Source organism: Cydia pomonella, chromosome 9 (assembly GCF_033807575.1).
Source record: "Cydia pomonella isolate Wapato2018A chromosome 9, ilCydPomo1, whole genome shotgun sequence".
In the NCBI taxonomy this organism is placed as follows: Eukaryota; Metazoa; Arthropoda; class Insecta; order Lepidoptera; family Tortricidae; genus Cydia; species Cydia pomonella.
This window is the reverse complement of record NC_084711.1, coordinates 10,651,720-10,673,734: the sequence shown is the minus strand read 5'-3', so window position 1 is coordinate 10,673,734 and position 22,015 is coordinate 10,651,720. Positions and strand designations below refer to the sequence as shown.

Below are 22,015 nucleotides of genomic sequence, written 5' to 3'. Positions count from 1 at the left end.
AAAGGAGACATTCCTTTATTTTGAAAAAGAAACAAAACTGCATTCCAAGATTTTCTAAAACTCGCTAGCCTTGCCCGGGACTCGAACCAACTAAAATTAAAAAAAAAAAACAAACACTCCCTATTTTAATAAAGTAATTTTTTTTTATAAGTAGATCACCATCGCAAGTATTGCAACAAAATAAAAAGCTATTTTTGTTACGTGATACCGGATTAACGATTAACTTTAAGTTCCGTTACATCGCCCGAAATGTAATGATTATTTAATGTTTTAAATAACGTATTCGCGATTAACGAAGCTAACTATTTGATTAACGGTGCCCAGCTAAGCTCTTTATTTGAACACGTACAAAATATCATATCACCTAATTACATTTATATTTATTGAAATGACTCAATCGTAATAGTCAAAAGTTACTTAATTTATTGCGGTTTAGGGAGAACACAAAATCTATGATATCTCCGAAATTTTCCGCGTTTTAACTGTGGTCCCACTGATTCGATCCACAGGTTCAAGCGTCCACGGGTTTTTTACCCGTTGTCCTAAATTAATTTATTTTTACCATGGTCCCACCGCACTACGTGGTAACCATTTTTTATCCTAATTGGTTATTTAAAAAAAAATCCAGACAGCCAAATGTATGAAACAGCCAATTTTTTTTCGGGGTTGGTCCCATACTAAAAGTTGCTCAGTATGACCTATATATTCACCCCGTACATGATTGCAGGTGACTAAATAAACACTCTGTATAGTCAAGATTATTGTACAAGCGTTAAAGTTGCCATTGCCACCAGCGTTGAGATAACGTTTGAAAAAATATTGATAACCTCATGAACCTCTCTCTATTAATATCTTATTTAGTATTGCAGCAGTTTCGTAGTAGCAGTACCTATGTTTTAACTCGTCGACTGACAAGGAAAATAAATATATAACTTTTTGAAATTTGTCTTATATACGCTCAGAAGTATACTCGTATTAGATGTCTAACGTAAGTATATACTAGTAAATACTTTAATAATTCTTCACCATGCCACACCCGCTCTGAAAAGTTTTCTTACAGTAGAAATTATTGCTTTTTATCCACTTATGTGTAAAAGTATTTTTCATTTCTCATGCTCTGAAAGTGGGTGGTTGTTGTTCTATGAAGTGTGCAGAAAGTGATACGTTTGTGCACTAGAGCATTTTACTTTCAATATACGTTTTTTTTTCACTTTTTTTACGATAAGCTATTAAAATTAGGTTTTAAATGGTTTTGTTGTACAATTTCCATTGTGTTCTGATATTTCAGTATCCATTCCATAAATAAAGATACGTTTCCCTAAATTGACAATTGAAAGTTGATTGAAAGTCTCAAGAAATACTATAAAAGTTTATCCTTAGTCATGTTTTTTTTAAACACATGTATTTTACTTTCCTCGTATTCGAAATGAAAAGTAGAGGGCTTAACTCGGGTGAAAGGCATCATTTCCACAATTTTGAAACCATTCGCTTGTTAAGGTCTTAATTTAAGCACGAATGGTAAGGTAATCGACATGCATGTATTTGTATAACATTTTTAATATTACTTGTTTTGGTTTATTGACTTGACTCTTTGTTCATTGTAGACACCGGCCTTATCAGAGAGTAAATTCACCATGCAAGCAAACGATAATGTTTCTAATGCCGCACACGTATTATTTAAGATTGAATTTTTTGCAGAATAGGTAGGTATATTTTAATCAAACGGTAGCTAATCTTGTAAAACTTTAATCTACTACGTTTATTAATTTGTATTGACTTAACGAACGTGACATTAGTGGCTTTCTCTTTAAAACCTGAACATTCTGACGAATAATTATCTCAAATCATGCAAGCCGGTGGAAGTTTTACAGTATAGTCCTATGGATTTCATCGAAGTCGCGTACTTAGCATATTAAAAACCATCTCACCTAGAGAAATTCTAACATCTTATACTGAAACAGACGGACAGATACCAGCTTTGGGGCGGATGCTTCTCGGAGGAGCCCTCAGCAGTACTACGGCGGCTGAACGACTCGCTGGCAGTCGACTCCCGGCTGTACAGAGAAGACATCGCCGGCAGCCGGGCCTGGGCACGTGAGTTGCACCGCAGCGGACACCTGTCTGAACAAGACAACAGCGCCATCCAACTTGGACTTGATAAAGTAGGTTGGGTTTTCTCTTGACATTTTGTAGAACACGTTTTGCCAGATACTGTTTGGTCGTACTGAAACTGAGGGACAGATACCATCAGCTATGGCGCGGTTGCTTCTAAGAGGAGCCTGACAAGGATGACCAGATGCCCCATATTTTACCGGTTGTGCATTCGACCATATTGATAATTGAACTAGAGCAACCAGACTCAAGTGTGTTGTCTGTCACACGTATGTATCGTCACTATGAAGTTTAAATCCGACTGTGTCCTGTTGTATTTGGTAAAACAGATGTAATTAGATTTGTCAGTATTTAGGGTGAGTAAGTTAGCTTGCAGCCAGCAGCCAATAGTAGCAAGCCCCTGCTCTACTGTATTCTTAACTTCATCCCAGCTATCACCCCAGAATACGACGGCCGTGTCATCTCATTAGCATAGGCATAGATAGATCCTCTTTCGATTTTTAAATTGCACAATTCGTTAACATAAATTAGAAATAGTGTAGGGCCCAACGCACTACCTTGTGGGACACCATAACGTACAACACGTTCACCACTGACATATTTTCCTATTTTTACCCGTTGTTTCCTGTTTTCCATGTAGCTTCTTATCAATGAAAGAGGGACACCCCTAATACCTATTGCTTCCAAAGTATTTATTAGTGTGGGGACAGTATCGAAGGCTTTTCTGAGGTCAAGAAATACGGTAATATACTTTTCATTGTTGTCCACCTTTTTAAAAATTTCGGTAGAAATTGCAGTTACCGCATCCTCTGTGGAGATACCTTCTATAAAGCCATATTGGTTTTTCGACAATATTTCATATTTACTTAAATAGTTCATTAATGTAACGTTGATAAACTTTTCTATTAGGTACTTTCGAGATTAATAATGTCCTATAATATTTATTTTTTTATTATAAATTTCATTAGGGTTTGTATTGAACAAGACAAATGAGTATAAGCACGGATTTAAATTTATAATTATATTTCTTATGCAGCGGAGTATAATATATACCCGGGGTAATCCAGGGCTTAATACTTGGTACTAAAATGGTAATAGCATTATCTAATAGGCCGCAGCAACAGCGTTTCTAGAGGTACAGTTAGATCACATAGTCGTAGACGGGGGCGAGGCCAAGGACGGAGACGTGGCAATAGTAATCAGAGAGTAAGCTCACCTTTATCCGACGATAATTCCAACAGTTCCATAGACGAGCCCCCGCAAAAAAAAAAAAAACAGTTACTCGATCCTGGGTCAAACATGATTCTAAAAAACAGTTATCTATGTATGTTTATTTGTATTAAGTATATGTGTAAGTTTATCTACCTATATATAGTTTATATTCGTATATATTCTCGGTTACAAATTCATTTACTTTAAAAGACACTGCACCTACTTAATCTTTCTAGTTTGACTGGTAGAGAATGCCTTAAGGCATTAAGTCCGCCATTTGTACCTTCATGTATTGCGCAATAAAGATTAAATAAATAAATACGATATCAGAACCGCACTCTGAATATAGCACTAAAATTGTATAAGAAGGTATTTAATTTCAGTAGTATATTGATATAAATACTATCACAATGGTATGTTTTTAACATTGGCAACATGTGCGAGTGAGACACTGCGACCCACCTTTGCTATCTCAAGTGGACCGTTTTCTCTAGACTGGTAAGAACAACTTTCTGGCTCTGTGATAAGGTTCAATTTAGTATGACAAAAACGTTAGAGCGTGCTCCACATTATATCTCTAATAAATAGAAATATTAATACATATAAATACAAATAAAACATTAATTTTCTACTCAGATAAATTATAAGTTTGGAAGATTTAAAGTTTGGCTGGCGGAACCGAAAATGCAACTTATAGGCCAGTGTTCTTGGCGCCCCCTCTGCACCCGCGGGTAAGGTGGCAGAAGTAAGCCGCCCTAGCGTGTCTATTGATAATCAGCACCCTAGCACACACCCCCACCAGTCACGTGGGAAACAATGCCATTACTAAAACTTTCTTTGTGTTTGGTATCAATCATGACAGAAGTTTTCCCTGCAACCAGCACAAGCACGAACCAGAGCACCGAAATATATACATACATTTCATACAAGACCTAACCCCAATTACTGCAGACTTCAGTGAGCATGGATTACTCCAAACAGCACGCACGTGATGCCTTCACTTCTATTTAACAGCAGGACCTTGAGACGAGGGAGATATGTTCGCCCATTATGGTGGTATAAAATAGACGCAAAGTCCTCTGAAACTTGGAGCACTAGGATTCCTAAACAAGTAAAAACCCGCTTCATGACACCGTTAGGCGGAGAGAATGCTTAGCAGGACAAACAGTCTGTCGAAACAAGGATCTGGTTTTATAAAATAGCAAAATGACCCCATAGAAAAGTACTAATATATAGTTTTAGTTTTAGTTTTAGTTTATTTATTAACCATAATGTAACATGATCATTACATGGTAAGTCAGTATTTCACAATATTCTACACTATGAATTTACTATACGAAGTAAATACGATTAATAATATTAAAAATCTATTTACAATTTGCTTCAATTAAAATATTTTGTAATGATAAATATTCAGTAATCGAATAGAAGGCATGGTTTTGAAAAAAAGTCTTGACCGTGTTTTTGAATACATTATAAGGTAAATCTGTGACATTTGTGGGCAGTTTATTAAATAGCTTTATTTTAATGAAAATTCCCTGTTTTTGACACTTTTTTAATCTAAGTGATGGAAGTATTAGTTTACTACTGTTCCTTGTATTATAATTGTGACAATCCGAACGCTTAAGTAAAGTGCTTGCATTCTTGTGAATTTCCAACACAGAGTTGTATATAAACAATGATATGACCGTCATTATCTCAAGCTTCACAAAGTAGGTCCTCGCAGATGTGCGCCAATTTACCCCGCATATTATTCTAATCGAGCGTTTTTGTAAAATTAATACCCGGTTTACATCTACTGCATTTCCCCAAATAGTAATCGCATAAGTTAGTACACTTTGAACATAGGCATAATATACAGTTTTTAAAGTTTTTTTGTTAACTAGAGGTTTTAGTTTCAGCAATGCGTAATTGGCTGATGCTAATCTATTACAAACTTTATCAATATGCATGCAATGTGCTAGTTGACTGTCAATTTCATAGCCTAAGAAACATGTATTGTGAGTGTACTCAAAAGTAGTTGTTATATTAGTATTTCTTGTACTTGAAAGTGTCTTGTAGTTCACAAATGTACTTTTATTTTTATTTAAAACAATGCCGTTACATTCAAACCATTTGTGCAATATGTCTGTGATGCATCTTAGGTGTCTTTCCATCGATGGTTGATCTTTGTGTCTGACTCCTATATGTGTGTCATCTGCAAAAAGGCTGATCTGTGCCCATTCTGGTATATTCGCAGGTAAGTCATTGACATAAATCAAGAATAATACTGGGCCCAGAATTGATCCCTGAGGTACGCCTATTTTACACATTTCAGGGGAGGAGACATTTTTTCTCACTTCCACCACTTGTTTCCGGTTCTGCATATAACTAGTCATCATTTTTAAAGCTATGCCATCAAAACCATAGTGGTGTAGTTTGTGAATGAGAATGTCATACCGTAAGCAGTCGAAAGCTTTAGATAGGTCGCAGAACATGCTTGCGCATTTCTGAGACCCATCCATAGACTCTAAAGCAAAATCGACAACTCTTCTTATAACCATGGCTGTAGATTTTCCTTTTCTGAAGCCGTATTGGTAGTGTGAGAAGAGATTGTTTTGTTCAAAGAAATCCATTATTCTGGTTTTTAGCACCGCTTCTAAGACTTTTGAGAAGACAGGTAGTACACACACTGGCCTGTAGTTACTTGGGTCATTAGATTTACCTTTCTTAAAGATAGGTACGACTCTACCGGTTTTCAGTATTTCTGGGAATATCCCTTCTTCCATACAGCTATTTAAGACAATCAACAGTAATTCCATGATGTTATCATTATATCTTATGATCTTCAATATTCTAGTATCCATGGCTTGTATGTCTTTCGCCGTTTTGATTTTTATTTTATTTATTATCATGTGTAGTTCTTTTAGTGTTATAAGTCCGAAATGTATCTTGTTGTTTGGCTTCATAGCAGAATTTAGATAGTTTTTGGATTCCTCTGCACTAACTTTTAAGCTACATGTTATTTTTTCTGCTATTGTAGCATAATAATCGTTAAATACTTGTGCCATCTTAGAAGGGTCTTTTGTGCTGTTTCCATTCTTGTCTAATAGCTCTTCAATTTCATTCGAGTTCCCAGTAATACACCGGTTTGTCTGTTCGTTCACTACTGTCCATGTTTCTTTGACTATATTATTAGAGTTCTGTATTCGTCCAGAGATTCCAAACCTCTTAGAGCAAATCATCACTTTTTTCAGCACCTTTTTATACACTTTAATCCGGTTTTTCCTATGATCATCAGGAAAGTGTGCTTGTAGTATCTCCATTTTATTAAGATTCTCTCTTGAGGTTTTTATACCCTTTGTGATCCAGGTATCGTTTCTGGGCTTTACAGTGACACGTTTTTCGGGAAAAGCTATATTATAATAATAGTTTATGGCTGAAACTAGTGCATTCATTCTTTCGTTTGCATTATCTAAAGTCAATATTGTGTTTCTTAGTGTGACATCGCTATTATACTAAGTTACACTAGTATACACACACGACACACTAGTATATTAATAAGCGGTGGTGGCCGAGTGGATATGACGTCCGACTTTCAATCCGGAGGTCGCAGATTCAAATCCTGGCTCGTACCAATGAGTTTTTTGGAACTTATGTACGAAATATCATTTGATATTTACTACTAGCTTTTCGGTGAAGAAAAAATCGTGAGGAAAACTGCATACATTTGCGAAGAAATTCAAAGGTGTATGTGAAGTCCACAATCCGCATTGGGCTAGCGTGGGGACTATAGCCCGAGCCCTCTCGCGCATGAGAGGAGGCCTGTGCCCAGCAGTGGACGTATATAGGCTGAATTATTATTATTATTTCCTTTATTTACTTTAGATTTTAGGCTAGGTCATTTATTATTATTATTACCTGTTTATTTATTTTTGATCTTAGGCTAGGTCATTTATAACATGAATATAAAAGTAAAACACAAAACAATACAAAATACATACAAAAACATTATAAAAACCTAACCTAGGGTGCCGCCAGCAGCGGCTCAGGGCTGCAGAGAGAGGAACCGCCTGACTATCCGCACCGTGTCCAAGATCACCGCCTTCTGCGTCTGACCCTTGATCCAACCACGTAGCGAGGTTCTCTCAAGGTGTTGGTCGAGAATCTTCGGTATGTTGCTATTAGGCCGCCAATATCTCGCTATTCACTAATACGGCGTGGACGTAATAGCAACGTAACAGCAGCATACTATTAGCGACGTATTGTCGTAACAGCGACATACTAACAACATATTGTCGTAATACCGACATACCGACGACACACCGACGATTTATGACGTAATTCTAGCTTAGATGTACCAGTGTGGCTACCACCAGTTCGGCACTGATATAAACGCTATCGAGAACGTAACTTACTTTATATGCATCTCGCTTGTACTCGCATATAAGTGCACGCGACATGTATAGAAAATAAATTACGTTCTCGATAGTGTATATCACTATTTATTTATTTTATGGTAGAGGAGGCATACGAGCAGACGGATCACCTGATGGTAAGCGATCACCGCCGCCCATGGACACCTGCAACACCAGAGGGGTTGTAAGTGCGTTGCCGGCCTTTAAGATGGGAGTACGCTCTTTTCTTGAAGGTTTGAAGGTCGTATCGGTCCGGAAATACCGCAGGCGACAGTTCATTCCACAGTTTAGCTGTGCGAGGCAGAAAGTTCCTGGAAAAACGCACAGTTGAGGACTGCCAACCATCTAAGTGGTGAGGATGGAAATGTTGTCGCGTAGGGCGATGGCGAAAAGAAGCGGCAGGGATTAATCCGAACAATTCCTCGGAGCACTCCCCGTTGTACATGCGATAGAAAATGCAGAGCGAAGCCACATCTCTACGCAGCGCCAAGGAGTCAAGCCGATCCGAAATGCCCTGGCAGTCGACAATTCGAGTCGCTCTTCGTTGGATGCGGTCCAGAGGGAGAAGCTGGTACTGGGGTGCCCCTGCCCATAGATGAGAACAGTATTCCATGTGCGGGCGCACCTGCGCCTTATAAAGCTGTAGGCGTTGGGCCGGTGTGAAATACTGTCTCGATCTGTTGAGCACACCGAGCTTTTTTGAGGCTAATTTAGCCTTACCCTCTAGATGGCCGCGGAACTGGACTTCACTCGAGATGTCGACGCCAAGGATTCCGATACCGGGTGTGGCAGTCAGGGGAGTGCTCTCAAAACGAGGTGATACGACAAACTCTAACTTTTTTGCGGTAAACGCGCAAACTTGTGTCTTGGTAGGGTTGAAACGGACTAAGTTAAGTCGACCCCATTCAGAGACTTCTTTTAGGGAAGTCTCAATTTCAGACACAAGTTTGTTCCGGCTCTCTATGACATCTATCACGTAGTGATTATATGCTCTTTGGTGTATATGTCAGTTTTGACACTGTCAGAACCTGTCTGTGTCAGAGTCTGTCTGTGTGTGGTACGGGTACAGGGCTTCTAAATCAGACAAGAAGTGGTTCGCCTCGCGGCATGTGACAGCATTCGATTCTAGAAAGAAGGTTATCAGTTTCATTGTGTTTACTAAACCCACAATAATAACGTCCACAATCGCTTAATGCCGATTATTAACTGTGTCCCTTTCACGCACGCGGTTCTAAAGATAGATGGAGATACATTTAATGACATGCATGCACACACAAATAGCAGTCGAGTTCAATTAATAAAAATATTTCTATTATATGGTGTAACTAAAAATTCACGGTTTTCGCAATTTTTCCTTTAATCTGTGGTATAAGACGTTGCTTCGTACCAATTTTCAAGATTCTGAGTTCACGACAATTACGCTGTAGATTTTGATTCCCTTGCGCGTATCGAAAATTTGCGGCATAAACGGCTGTATCTTTTGTTTACTTTGGCTCAGAAGTTTGATTTTTTTCACTGCTCCAAGGGACAGTAGACCTGAGTATTAGATATAAATTCCAGCTTGATACCTCTACGCGTTCCTGAGAAAAAGGGTCTTGACAGACAGACAGACGGACGGACAACAAAGTGATCCTATAAGAGTTCCGGTTTTTCCTTTCGAGGTACGGAACCCTAAAAATGTAGGCGTTTTACTACTGACAAACTTGTTTGACCGGCTATATGAAAACACTTATTTTACTTTAAAAAAATAGTTTTGTTTTCTTATTACCAAACCCGTATTGAATGATGTTTATTTTTAATGGTTATAAATACCTATCTCCTATCTGTCTGTAGTATCAAAATTTAAAAAGCAGATCAAGATAACTCTGCAGCTATTTTGATAGCACAATCAAAATCGGTGCAGAGTTTAGTATCTTGGTTTGACTCTAGCACTATCCCAATTTCCAGGTAGAAAAAGACATCGAAAAGGAACTTTCCCAAACCGGTCGCCTCAACGACCCAGAAGAGGATATACACTCGGTGGTGGAGCGGAGACTGCACGCGCACGCGGGCGACGCGGCGCTGCGCTTGCACACCGCGCGCAGCCGCAACGACCAGTCGGCCACAGATACTAGGCTGTGGATGCTGACTTCGCTACCGACGCTGGGTGCTGCACTCAAGCAACTTATTGAGGTATTTTCAGCTTCCCATAGAAACAGAGTTTCGTTCTCATATTAAAACTACGTGTTGGATTGTAATTAGTTTATATAGTTCCAAGTTATAAAACAAATAGAGCAAAAACAAGTTTTGCATGAAAAACTTAAATTCGCTGTATTTTTTAGTACCTGAAGCTACATAAACTAATTACACTAATTCAGAGCAAGCTGGCTAGTCGTTTTAAAATGAGAGCGTAACTATGTTTGTATGGAGAAACGAGCTTGCTGCGAATTCTTAAATAAAATTTATATCAGACATGTCAGACGTCCGTCTTAATTAATGGTTTGTTTACACTGTTTACAGGTTCTAACTAAGCAAGCAAGCGACGAATTAGACATTATCGCTCCAGGTTATACACATCTCCAACGTGCTCAACCAATTCGTTGGAGTCACTTTCTATTAAGGTATCGGTCCGTTTTCATACAATTTATATATCTATTTGCTTCTAATCCATTTTAATGAGAAAATTGTTCACTATTAGACACATCCCAATATTAGACCATTTTTTTCCCACATGGAAAAATTTTACACAGTTCTTAGATTCGTCAGATCATTATAAAACTAGCCAAGCGTATTTACTTAGCAGTTTCCAGTATCCATAAGTTTCATACTTATTTTTTTCAAATATTAAATAGTTATGCATGGGGTCTCCGTGACGACGTAATGAGGCTAGGAGAGCAGATGGGCCGTCTCTCGAGGAGTCCGCTGGGCAGCGGCGCCATAGCGGGCTGTGCGCTACCGATTGACCGCTCCAGGCTCGCTCGGTCCCTTGGGTTCCAAGATATCACGCCCAACTCTATGTTCGCTGTATCTTCTCGAGATCATATTGGTAACTCAATGCCACTTGTTTGGTTATTTGATAGTTTACATTCAGGAGAATCTACATGTTGTATCCATGTAGGTTGGAGAGAGGACCTGACAAACTGCATTAGAACCAACATTAGAACATGAGCATGATCTTAAAAAAATTAAAACCAAAGTTACGAGTACTATCGTGTATTTATATTTCAGTGGAGTTCCTTAACTGGGCGGCCCTATGTGGTGTACATCTCAGCAGGCTATCGGAAGATTTAATCATTTATAGCTCACAAGAATTCGGAATTATCCGTTTCTCCGATCAGTTTTCCACTGGCTCCAGTCTAATGCCTCAGAAGCGGAACCCCGATGGTTTGGAGCTGGTTCGAAGTGCCGCCGGGCTACTGCTTGGAGACAGTTTCTCGTTCAGCTGTGTCCTTAAAGGGCTACCAAGCACGTATAATAAGGACTTGCAGTCTGATAAGGAGATACTGTTCAGATCTTATGACAGATTGCTCGATTGCCTCAAAGTCGTAACGGGGGCTATTAGCACAATGGAGGTTTGTATTTCTAATTTATCATTATCATTACACAGTGAAACCGTTAAGTGGGACTTGGATAGATGGGAAACCTCAATAATTGCAACTAAAGTTCTGGTCCCGATCCCCTGGCACCAAAAAGCCTCTATAATTGAATTTACGGAACCTCTTTCAATTATGATTAGTGGCAGGCTGAATAGTGGTGCGCCCACAAGCCGTTTCAATTTCTCCCTTACAATTCTTATACTTCGTCATAAAAAAACACAACTTTAAAAAAAAGTTGACTTATTTGAGTCTAGCTCTTAGTGTAATCCAAACTACCTTTATGACTTGCCTAAAGGTAACATTAAGTTCGTTCAGTTGCCTAAAGGTAACATTGATATATATTTTGTTTCCAAAATATATTATATAATTGAGATTTAGAATATTTTTTAAAGTTGTAAATACAAGTTTGAAGGGCCTGTGTTATGCATATTTGAAAAAAGCACAGTCGACATTTAGAAATGTGCAACATAGAAACATCTTTTTAGCTACCTATTCGAAATGTCGTTTGGCATTCCCTTGAACGACTGGAAAATCTGACAAATGGCAAAACGGCTGAATTTCGAATGCGAAGTAAATAAATATATTTAAAAAAAATACATGTGTATTTAAAAAACATGACTAAGTATAAACTTTCATAGTATTTCTAAGGTATTTCTTGAAGGTTCATTCAATTAACAATTTAGGTAAAAGCATCATTATTTGTGACCGCGGCCGGCAAAACGTCCTACTTTACAGAGAGAACATAACTTACTTTCTATGCATCTCGCTCGTACTCGCATATAAGTGCGAGCGCGATGTATAGAAAGTAAATTACGTTCTCGATAGCGTACATGTCAGTTTTGACACTGTCAGTAACTCATGTTACGTGTACTTATAGCAAGCGACTTGGAACGTTGACGGCCGTGGTCACATTTATGGAGCGGGGAGTTAAATATCAAAATGGAAATTGTATAATAAATCAATTTAAAACTAAATTTTAATAGCCTATCGTAATAAAAAATATTCTTGGTAACTTTTTTTTTTTAATTAACAAAAAACCTTTCCTAATTCACACGATAGAGAATTATCCTCGAAAAACCAACCTACGTGCATTTCATCGCGCAAAGTTCAAAGGTCTTTCGCCTTTATAGTTACACGAGATAATTAAAAGTTTGTACGGAACCCTCGGTGCGCGAGTAAAACGAACTCGCACTTGACAGGTTTTTACCATAATGAAAACGCCTTAGAAATGAGCATAGCACTTGAGCCTTCAAACAGTTATTTTTATATTATAAGAATAAGAATAAGAATAAGAATAAGAAACCATTTATTGCCACACAAAATACAATGTTTCACTTAAAAATAATAATAATAGGCATGCGCGGCAAAAGGAACGGACTCAGCGTACGCTGCGTCAGCCATTTTATTACAAATTGATTGCGCAGCGCTGATTTTCAGTCCGTCCCCTTCACTGAACCACATTGATATGACATGCGGGTTAATGGATTTTTTTGATTTGAATATGAGTTGAATTTTTATGAATATGAGTTGAATTTTATTGCTAATGTCGACTCCATAGCTCGCTAACGTCTTACCGTGCGATAAAAACTCCGATGCCTACAGTCATAATACGACATAGTTCTAATAGAGATCGGTCTATAAGTGGAGTAAAATAGAAATTGCATATGATCTAAACAAATCAATTTACCTTCAATACTTCGTAATCATGCACTCTTTGTCGACAATTATGAATATTATGATCTTATCAACAATTTATATTTATTACACATACTTAAATATTTTATTTGTACAATTTTTTGTTGAATATTATGTTTATAATATTTCAGTAAATAAACCTCCATAAAAAAAGTTAGGTTACATGCCAAATGCCAACAAAACATTAACATATATCTAAAGACGGGCCTTACGGGCAATAAGAATGGGGCCAGTACAGCGGTGTCACGCACACGAATTGCACCCAATCGTGCAGTGCAATCGTCGAATTCGTGAGTGACACCACTCAACTAGCACCAGTCTTGGTACCCGTAAGGCCTGTCCTTAGATATATGTCAATGCAACAAAAGCTGTCATATTTGTTTACATTATTTGCTTTTTCTATTGGAATTCATATTACTTCGAATTATTCGAACCGGATTTAGGGACCGGAAAACCCGTTCATTTGGCTTACCCGTTCGAATGGGTAACCCCTTCATATGATAAGCTAATCGTATGGGTAACCCGTTCAACCGGTTACCCAACAATAATGATTAACCCGTATTATTCAGATTAACCTAATCGTAACAAGTGGTTACCGCTTACAGGAGCTGATTCGGTTTGTGTTTTGCGTGTACTAACCGGTAACCTTTCGGTTTAGGGTAAGCCTTACCCCTCTCCCGCGCCTTTCCTCCACCGCTGCGGCATCGCGGCAGAGATGGGCATTACGTAATTGATTCGATAGTTATATTGTAACTACCGACGTAAAAGTACTTTTCGTTAATGTTGACTTACTATATAGATGCTTATTTGTATCCGGTTTTAGTAAGATGGCGGCCACACACTGTCATAAAAATCATCATTTTTAGGTTTTAGGGAGTTCCGATTTCGAAAAAGATGACCATTTTGGAGTCCAAGATGGTGACCATGTACTATGTCATAAAAATCGTCATGGATGTCGTTATATAGGTTTTAGGGAGTGCAGATTTCGAAAATCATGACTATTTTGGAATCCAAGATGGCGGCCATGCAATTTGTCATAAAAGTCGTCATGGATGGAGTCCAAGATGGTGACCATGTACTATGTCATAAAAATCGTCATGGATGTGCGGATTCGAAAATCATGACTATTTTGGAATCCAAGATGGCAGCCATGCAATTTTTCATAAAAGTCGTCATGGATGTCGTTTTATACGTTTTAGGGAGTGCGGATTTCGAAAATGATGACCATTTTGGAGTCCAAGATGGCGGCCATGCAATTTGTCATAAAAGTCTTCATGGATGTCGTTTTATAGGTTTTAGGGGGTGCGGATTTCGAAAATCATGACTATTTTGGAATCCAAGATGGTGGCCATGCAATTTGTCATAAAAGTCGTCATGGATGTCGTTTCATACGTTTTAGGGAGTGCAGATTCCGAAAAAGATGACCATTTTGGAGTCCAAGATGGTGACCATGTACAATGTCATAAAAATCGTCATGGATGTCGTTATATAAGTTTTAGGGAGTGCAGATTTTGAAAATCATGACTATTTTGGAATCCAGGATGGCGGCCATGCAATTTGTCATAAAAGTCGTCATGGATGGAGTCCAAGATGGTGACCATATACTACGTCATAAAAATCGTCATGGATGTCGTTTTATAGGTTTTAGGGAGTGCGGATTTCGAAAATGATGACGATTTTGGAATCCAAGATGGCGGCCATGCAGTAAGTCATAAAAGTCGTCATGTAAATCGGTTTTTAGGTTTATGGGAGTGCAGATTTAGAAAAAGATGACCATTTTGGAGTCCAAGATGGTGACCATGTACTATGTCATAAAAATCGTCATGGATGTCGTTATATAGGTTTTAGGGAGTGCAGATTTCGAAAATCATGAATATTTTGGAATCCAAGATGGCGGCCATGCAATTTGTCATAAAAGTCGTCATGGATGGAGTCCAAGATGGTGACCATGTACTATGTCATAAAAATCGTCATGGATGTCGTTTTATAGGTTTTAGGGAGTGCGGATTCGAAAATCATGACTATTTTGGAATCCAAGATGGCAGCCATGCAATTTTTCATAAAAGTCGTCATGGATGTCGTTTTATACGTTTCAGGGGGTGCGGATTTCGAAAATGATGACCATTTTGGAGTCCAAGATGGCGGCCATGCAATTTGTCATAAAAGTCTTCATGGATGTCGTTTTATAGGTTTAAGGGGGTGCGGATTTCGAAAATCATGACTATTTTGGAATCCAAGATGGTGGCCATGCAATTTGTCATAAAAGTCGTCATGGATGTCGTTTCATACGTTTTAGGGAGTGCAGATTCCGAAAAAGATGACCATTTTGGAGTCCAAGATGGTGACCATGTACAATGTCATAAAAATCGTCATGGATGTCGTTATATAAGTTTTAGGGAGTGCAGATTTTGAAAATCATGACTATTTTGGAATCCAGGATGGCGGCCATGCAATTTGTCATAAAAGTCGTCATGGATGGAGTCCAAGATGGTGACCATGTACTACGTCATAAAAATCGTCATGGATGTCGTTTTATAGGTTTTAGGGAGTGCGGATTTCGAAAATTATGACTATTTTGGAATCCAAGATGGCGGCCATGCAATTTGTCATAAAAGTCGTCATGGATGTCGTTTTATACGTTTTAGGGAGTGCGGATTTCGAAAATGATGACCATTTCGAAGTCCAAGATGGCGGCCATGCAATTTGTCATAAAAGTCTTTATTGATGTCGTTTTATAGGTTTTAGGGAATACGGATTTCGAAAATCATGACTGTTTTGGAATCCAAGATGGCGGCCATGCAATTTGTCATAAAAGTTGTCATGGATGTAGTTTTATATGTTTTAGGAAGTGCAGATTTCGAAAAAGATTACCATTTTGGAGTCCAAGATGGTGACCATGTACAATGTCATAAAAATCGTCATGGATGTCATTATATAGGTTTTAGGGAGTGCAGATTCCGAAAATGATGACTATTTTCGAATCCAAGGTGGAGGCCATGCAATTTGTCATAAAAGTCGTCATAGATATCGTTTAATAGGTTTTAGGAAGTGCGGATTTCGAAAATGATGACCATTTTGAAATCAAAGGTGGCGGCCACACATGTTGTCGTAAAAGTCATCATGGAAGTAATTTTTTAGGTTTTAGGGAGTGCGGATTTCGAAAATCATGACTATTTTGGAATCCAAGATGACGGCCACGTACTATTTAATAAAAGTCATCATGGATGTCGTTTTATAGGTTTTAGAGAGTGCGGATTTCGAAAAAGATGATCATTTTGGAATTCATGATGCCGACCATGATATATGTCAGAAAAATAGTCATGGATGTCGTTGTATAGGTTTTACGGAGTGCGGATTTCGAAAATCATGACTATTTTGGAATCCAATATGACGACCATGCAATTTGTCATAAAAGTCGTCATGGATGTCGTTTTATAGGTTTTAGGGAGTGCAGATTCCGAAAAAGATGACCATTTTGGAGTCCAAGATGGTGACCATGTACAATGTCATAAAAATCGTCATGGATGTCGTTATATAAGTTTTAGGGAGTGCAGATTTTGAAAATCATGACTATTTTGGAATCCAGGATGGCGGCCATGCAATTTGTCATAAAAGTTGTCATGGATGTCGTTTTATAGGTTTTAGGGAATGTGGTTTTCAAAAATGATGGACCTCAACCATGTGTATCGTAAAGAACTCGTCATAACATTTAAAATGAGCTTAAACTCGATAGCATTATGGGAAGTCATCTATGAGTTCCATTGACAACTTCCGATTTCACTATCAGACCTTCGTCACCATGTGTATCGTAAAGAACTCATGAAGACCTTTAAAATGAGCCCAAACTCGATAGCATTACTTGTAGTTATCGATGAGTTCCATCAACACCTTCCGATTCCACCATCAGACCCTCGCCACCATGTGTATCGTAAAGAACTCATGAAGACCTTTAAAATGAGCCCAAACTCGATAGCATTACTTGTAGTTATCGATGAGTTCCATCAACACCTTCCGATTCCACCATCAGACCCTCGCCACCATGTGTATCGTAAAGAACTCGTCAAGACCTTTAAAATGAGCCCAAACTCGATAGCATTACTAGTAGTTATCGATGAGTTCCACTGACACCTTCCGATTCCACCATCAGACCCTCGCCACCATGTGTATCGTAAAGAACTCGTCAAGATATTTAAAATGAGCCCAAACTCGATAGCATTATTAGTAGTTATCGATGAGTTCCATCGACACCTTCCGATTCCACCATCAGACCCTCTCCACCATGTGTATCGTAAAGAACTCGTCAAGACCTTTAAAATGAGCCCGAACTCGATAAAATTATTAGAAGCCATTGATGAGTTCCACTGACACAGGAGATGTGCACAGACAGCTAACGATAAAGAAAGTGACTATAATAGGAGTAATAGGTACTAAACAAAAATATACCAAAATCAATGCAACGCCTTACCATATTAGGTAATTTGCCTTAAACTTTAGCATGTGTTTTGAAATCTACGTTGTGCGCTACTTGACTTAACGTACACTTTTGTTTGAATTAGCAATATTAGGTCGGCAAATTACAAAGCCTTTGACAAATACCGACTGCCGCCGCGCCGCCGTGTTTCGCGTCGGGCGCTACGTTAATAGACCATATGCAGTTCACGTAAAAGTTAAAACAGCTTGTTCGTATTTAATCAGCGCTTGAAGGGGTAACCCTTTCCCGGGTTTTTAATATCGGTAAGCGCTAACCTGAATTAATTCAAATAAAAGGATTAGTTTCTTAACCGGTAAGCGAATCAAAAGCTTACCGAAATGAAGCGGTTTTTGGAACACAGCTTTACAATAACCCGGGTTTTTGAACGGGTTAGGGTAAGCGGGTCCGGTCCCTGTCATTTAGCACAATCGGAAAAGGATCAACCTTGAAATCTCTATGACAGTCCTGAAATTTGAATGTACATACATTTAAGGCCCCTTTTTCATGCCCATACCATTTCACATTTGGGGACCTCGAAGAATCGCAGCCATCTTGGAAAATGTGTACCATCCTGGAGAGGCGTTTTACTCTAAATCTACGTTCTTTATGAAAATATGGTGTAAGCAATATAAATTCCACTTTTAACTATACATTTTTACGTAATCTACCCCAATATTAACATTTTACTCGACTGCGACTTAGCCAGAAAGTAGGGTTTTGGGTTTAAGTACTGATGATGCAGTACATCCTATAGCTTAGGATACTGGAAGGATTTTTTAAAATGATGTACCTATTGGCAGATTCCTCTTACCCTTCACAACCTGTTTACACTTGTTTTATTAAAGAAAAATTTAACCAACCGCCTTGAGAGGACTCCGAATATTAAATCATATTTTTTCTTCTAACGTCTAAACTATAAAGCGGATTTCAATAAAATAGACATCAGTAGATCCATAATTATTAGTATACGAGTGCTATGCAATACAAAGTGACTAAAATTAACAGCGGATAAATGTTTAGGGCTAAATAATGTGATTGCAAAAACAGATTTTAGGTCTTAAATGAGGTTCAATCAAACATTACTTACTGTTGTGGCGCAGCGATCGGAAGTGACAAAGACCGCCATGCTTCTCTGTCCAAAACCGTTTCTGTCCAGTCGACGGCGCCGAGTTTGCTAGGGTCTTTTTGCACTTCGTCTCTCCAGTGGTACCTGCGGCGTCCAGACGGTCTTCGGCCATTAGGAACTCCAGAGTACGGGCCTCCAGACTGCACGATCCTCACCCATCCGGACTACGTGCCAGAGCCATCGGAGTCTGGCGGCTTTCGTTTCTTCAATGATGTTCGGCGGCTGTTCAAACAATAGTGGCAATAAATAAATTGACACCTGTTGCCGTCTGATCCCGTGGTCCCCGAAATGTCCCTGAAGCTCAAATTTTAAGACACGCAAACAGGGATCCCAGAAATTGTAGGTTGATTACTGTCACTATTGTTTGAACCCGCTATAAGACCTAAAATCTGTTTTTGCAATCACACTATTTAGCCCTACACATTTTTCTTCAGATAGTTTCACTAACTTTTTATTGCATAGCACTCGTGTACTAATTATGGATCTACTGATGTTTATTTTATTGAAATACGCTCAATAGTAGAAGAAAAAATATTATTTAATATTCGAAATCCTCTCAAGGCGGCTGTATTTATTTTTCTTTAATAAAACAAGTGTACACATGTTGTGAAGGGCAAGAGGAATCTATAGATACGTCAGTAAAAAAAATCGTTCCAGTATCTACCTAACCTACAGGTTGTACTGAATCATCAGTACTTAAACCCATGACCCTACTTTCTGGTTAAGTCGCAATCAAGTAAAATATTGATATTGGGATAGACCATGTACAAATATATTGTTAAAGTGCAATTAATATTCTTCCATGTATCCTATTAAGAGAATATCCCCTGAAAGGGTATAAGCGTAAAGGGTATATCTGGGTTCAGCAAATTTTTCTTTTATAGCGAGATATATTTTTTCCACAAAGATGTTTAAGACTATTTTGTGTAGAATTTAATAAGCTTGAATGTTGCCTTACACAATATTTTCATAAAGAACGTAGATTTAGAGTAAAAAGCGAATTTCTCCTGGATGGTACACATTTTCCGAAATGGCTGCGATTCCTCGAGGTCCCCAAATGTCAAATAGTGTGGGCATGAAAAAGGGGCCTTTAATTTATATACCGTGAAACCTGGATAACTGAGACTTCAAGGCACCTGCAAATTCGTCTCACTTAAAGAGGTATTCCACTTACTCAGGGTCTCAATTAGCCAGGTATAAATAAATGTATGTCTCATTTACAGAGGTTCCATTAATAGAGGTTATTTCAGTTATAGAGGTGGTTAGTTAGTAAGTTATTTTGTAAACATTACGTATGAGTTGTTATCTTATCAATAAAAATAAGGTAAAATAATCCTTGTCCTTCAGAACATTGAGTGAACTTTTCTGTGAGTCTATAAATATTTTTTCGCAACTTATTTTTAATGTGTCTACAAAAGATAGATTTTGACATTAAATTTGATACAGGCTTTATTGTGTCTCACCATTTTCAAAAATGAAAAACGTTACTTATCAAGATTTTAGCTTATATTTCTATAGTTTTAACTATTTAAACTAAGACAATAAAACTTGAAGACCGACGCAATTAACCAAATGCGGAATTTGTGGGTAAGTATGGTATAACAACGTTTTGCTTTAATGAGAGAGTGAGACGCAAGGCACATTGAACAAATTAATTATACAGGTGGAATACCATCCTAAAGTGAGAATTAGTAAAAAAAACGGGAATTTATCTGGAATAGTCTTAGTTAAAGAGGTTGAGGGATTGACGTTATCTCAGATACAGAGGTCGATTCCTATAACATTCTTAAAAAAACAATTGAGCAAAAGTATTCTTGCCAATATGGTCTCAGTAAAAGAGGTAAATACACTTTTTGTCTCAATTATAGAGGTAAATGTGACGATAAAATCAAAGTACTAATCTCAGTTATAGAGGTTTGTTTTGTCTCACTAACAGAAGTAATTCAGTGCTCAATCGGGACCGCATCATGAGTCCCAGCTATAGGGGTTTCTCACTTATCCAGGTCCCACTTAACCAAGTTTCACTGTACATGCCAAATTTTAGGACTGTACCAGAGATTTTAAGATTTTTAAGGTTGTTCCTATTCCGATTGTGCTAATTATGTTTGAAAATGATTTTTAATAAAAAGTTACAGATTAATTTCTAGATCGAAACATTGCAGGTGAACAGTAGTAGGGCAATTAGCTGTCTCGAGCCAGACATGCTAGCGACGGACTTAGCACACGCATTGGTGCGGCACGGCGTGCCTTTTCGTCGTGCGCACCATTTGATCGGCGTTGCCCTGCGTCGTGCTTCGGAGCTGGGCGTCGACTTGCAGGGACTGCCGCATAACGAATACGTTGCTATAAGGTAGACATAAAATGATCACTAGAATTTGTAACTAATATGTGCTACTAAATGTATCCTGACCACGGCACCAAAATGAATGCATTTAATGTTATTAACTAGAACAATTTAAGACTGTATCCCATTCCCGAGGCCTTGCATAAATAATTCATGTTGCAAAACTTACTGGATTTTTTAAATTGAACTGGCTATATTTTACTCAAGATGTAATATTGTATCTTCATTTTCAGTCCAGAATTCGGTACAGAGAAGGAGCTGGCCTCTTTGTTCTCGTGGGAATCAAGCGTGGAGCAGTACTCGAGCGCGGGTGGGACAGCCAAGCAGGCCGTGGAGCAGCAACTTGAAGTGCTGAAAGACTGGCTGCGAGGACAGCCGCCCTGCTCCCTGGTCCCTAGGCCGGATGAAACGCCGTACCCTTGTGGTCTAAAATGAACTAACACATTTACAAAGTGATTGCACATTGAAAAATTACTTAATAAATCTGAAGCAAAACAAATGGCGGAATCTATTTTATCCGGTTGCCCTCTTTTTCGCATAAAATGGATTGTCATATTTTCACATGGCTAACACGATTGGCATAACACTATTTCACATAAATTTCATTATAATAATGCTTCAATTCGCCTAAAAAGCTGTGTTACTAATATATTATGGGCATAATATTCTTTGGCCGTAGGTATACAAATATGACTAATTTCAAACTTCATAATATTCAATGCTTCGGACAGATACTTCTACTTATGTTTAAAATCCTAACATTGAAATTAATATAACTAAAATTACTAATACAATTTATATTATAATTTTAAGCTGCATTAAACAACGAAACTTATACTATGTACTCGCTGCGTTCATTTGTTTGTAGGGTCAGGGGGCCTAGTCAAGATGACAATCGTTTATAGAAAACAAAGCAACGTTTTGCTAACATTTCTATACATTTTAACGCTTATCTTAGCTTCTCTAGAGTTGCAGGCGTCCATAATCTACGGTAACCGCTTACCACCAGGCGGGTCGTAAGCTTGTTTACCACCGACGTAGTATAAAAAAGCGTTCCATTTGGTTTTTTGCAAGCAGGGGCGG

The 22,015-nt window shown here is 38.2% G+C and overlaps 1 protein-coding gene across 1 annotated transcript; it reads left to right on the top strand.

The window, feature by feature from the left end:
• Window positions 1–378: 378 nt before the first annotated feature.
• LOC133521336 (argininosuccinate lyase) lies at window positions 379–21,431 on the top strand. Its single transcript, XM_061856242.1, has 8 exons — window positions 379–988; window positions 1,962–2,166; window positions 9,673–9,893; window positions 10,221–10,321; window positions 10,553–10,746; window positions 10,929–11,272; window positions 20,751–20,938; window positions 21,166–21,431. The coding sequence occupies exons 1-8, from the start codon at window positions 980–982 to the stop codon at window positions 21,365–21,367; spliced, it is 1,464 nt and encodes a 487-aa protein (XP_061712226.1). The 5' UTR covers window positions 379–979; the 3' UTR covers window positions 21,368–21,431.
• Window positions 21,432–22,015: the final 584 nt, after the last annotated feature.

Excerpts from the sequence above, each read along its gene's own strand:
- LOC133521336 (XM_061856242.1), top strand. Across the intron at positions 9,894-10,220 it reads CACTCAAGCAACTTATTGAG|GTTCTAACTAAGCAAGCAAG; the intron begins GTATTTTCAGCT and ends CACTGTTTACAG. Across the intron at positions 10,747-10,928 it reads ATCTTCTCGAGATCATATTG|TGGAGTTCCTTAACTGGGCG; the intron begins GTAACTCAATGC and ends TTTATATTTCAG.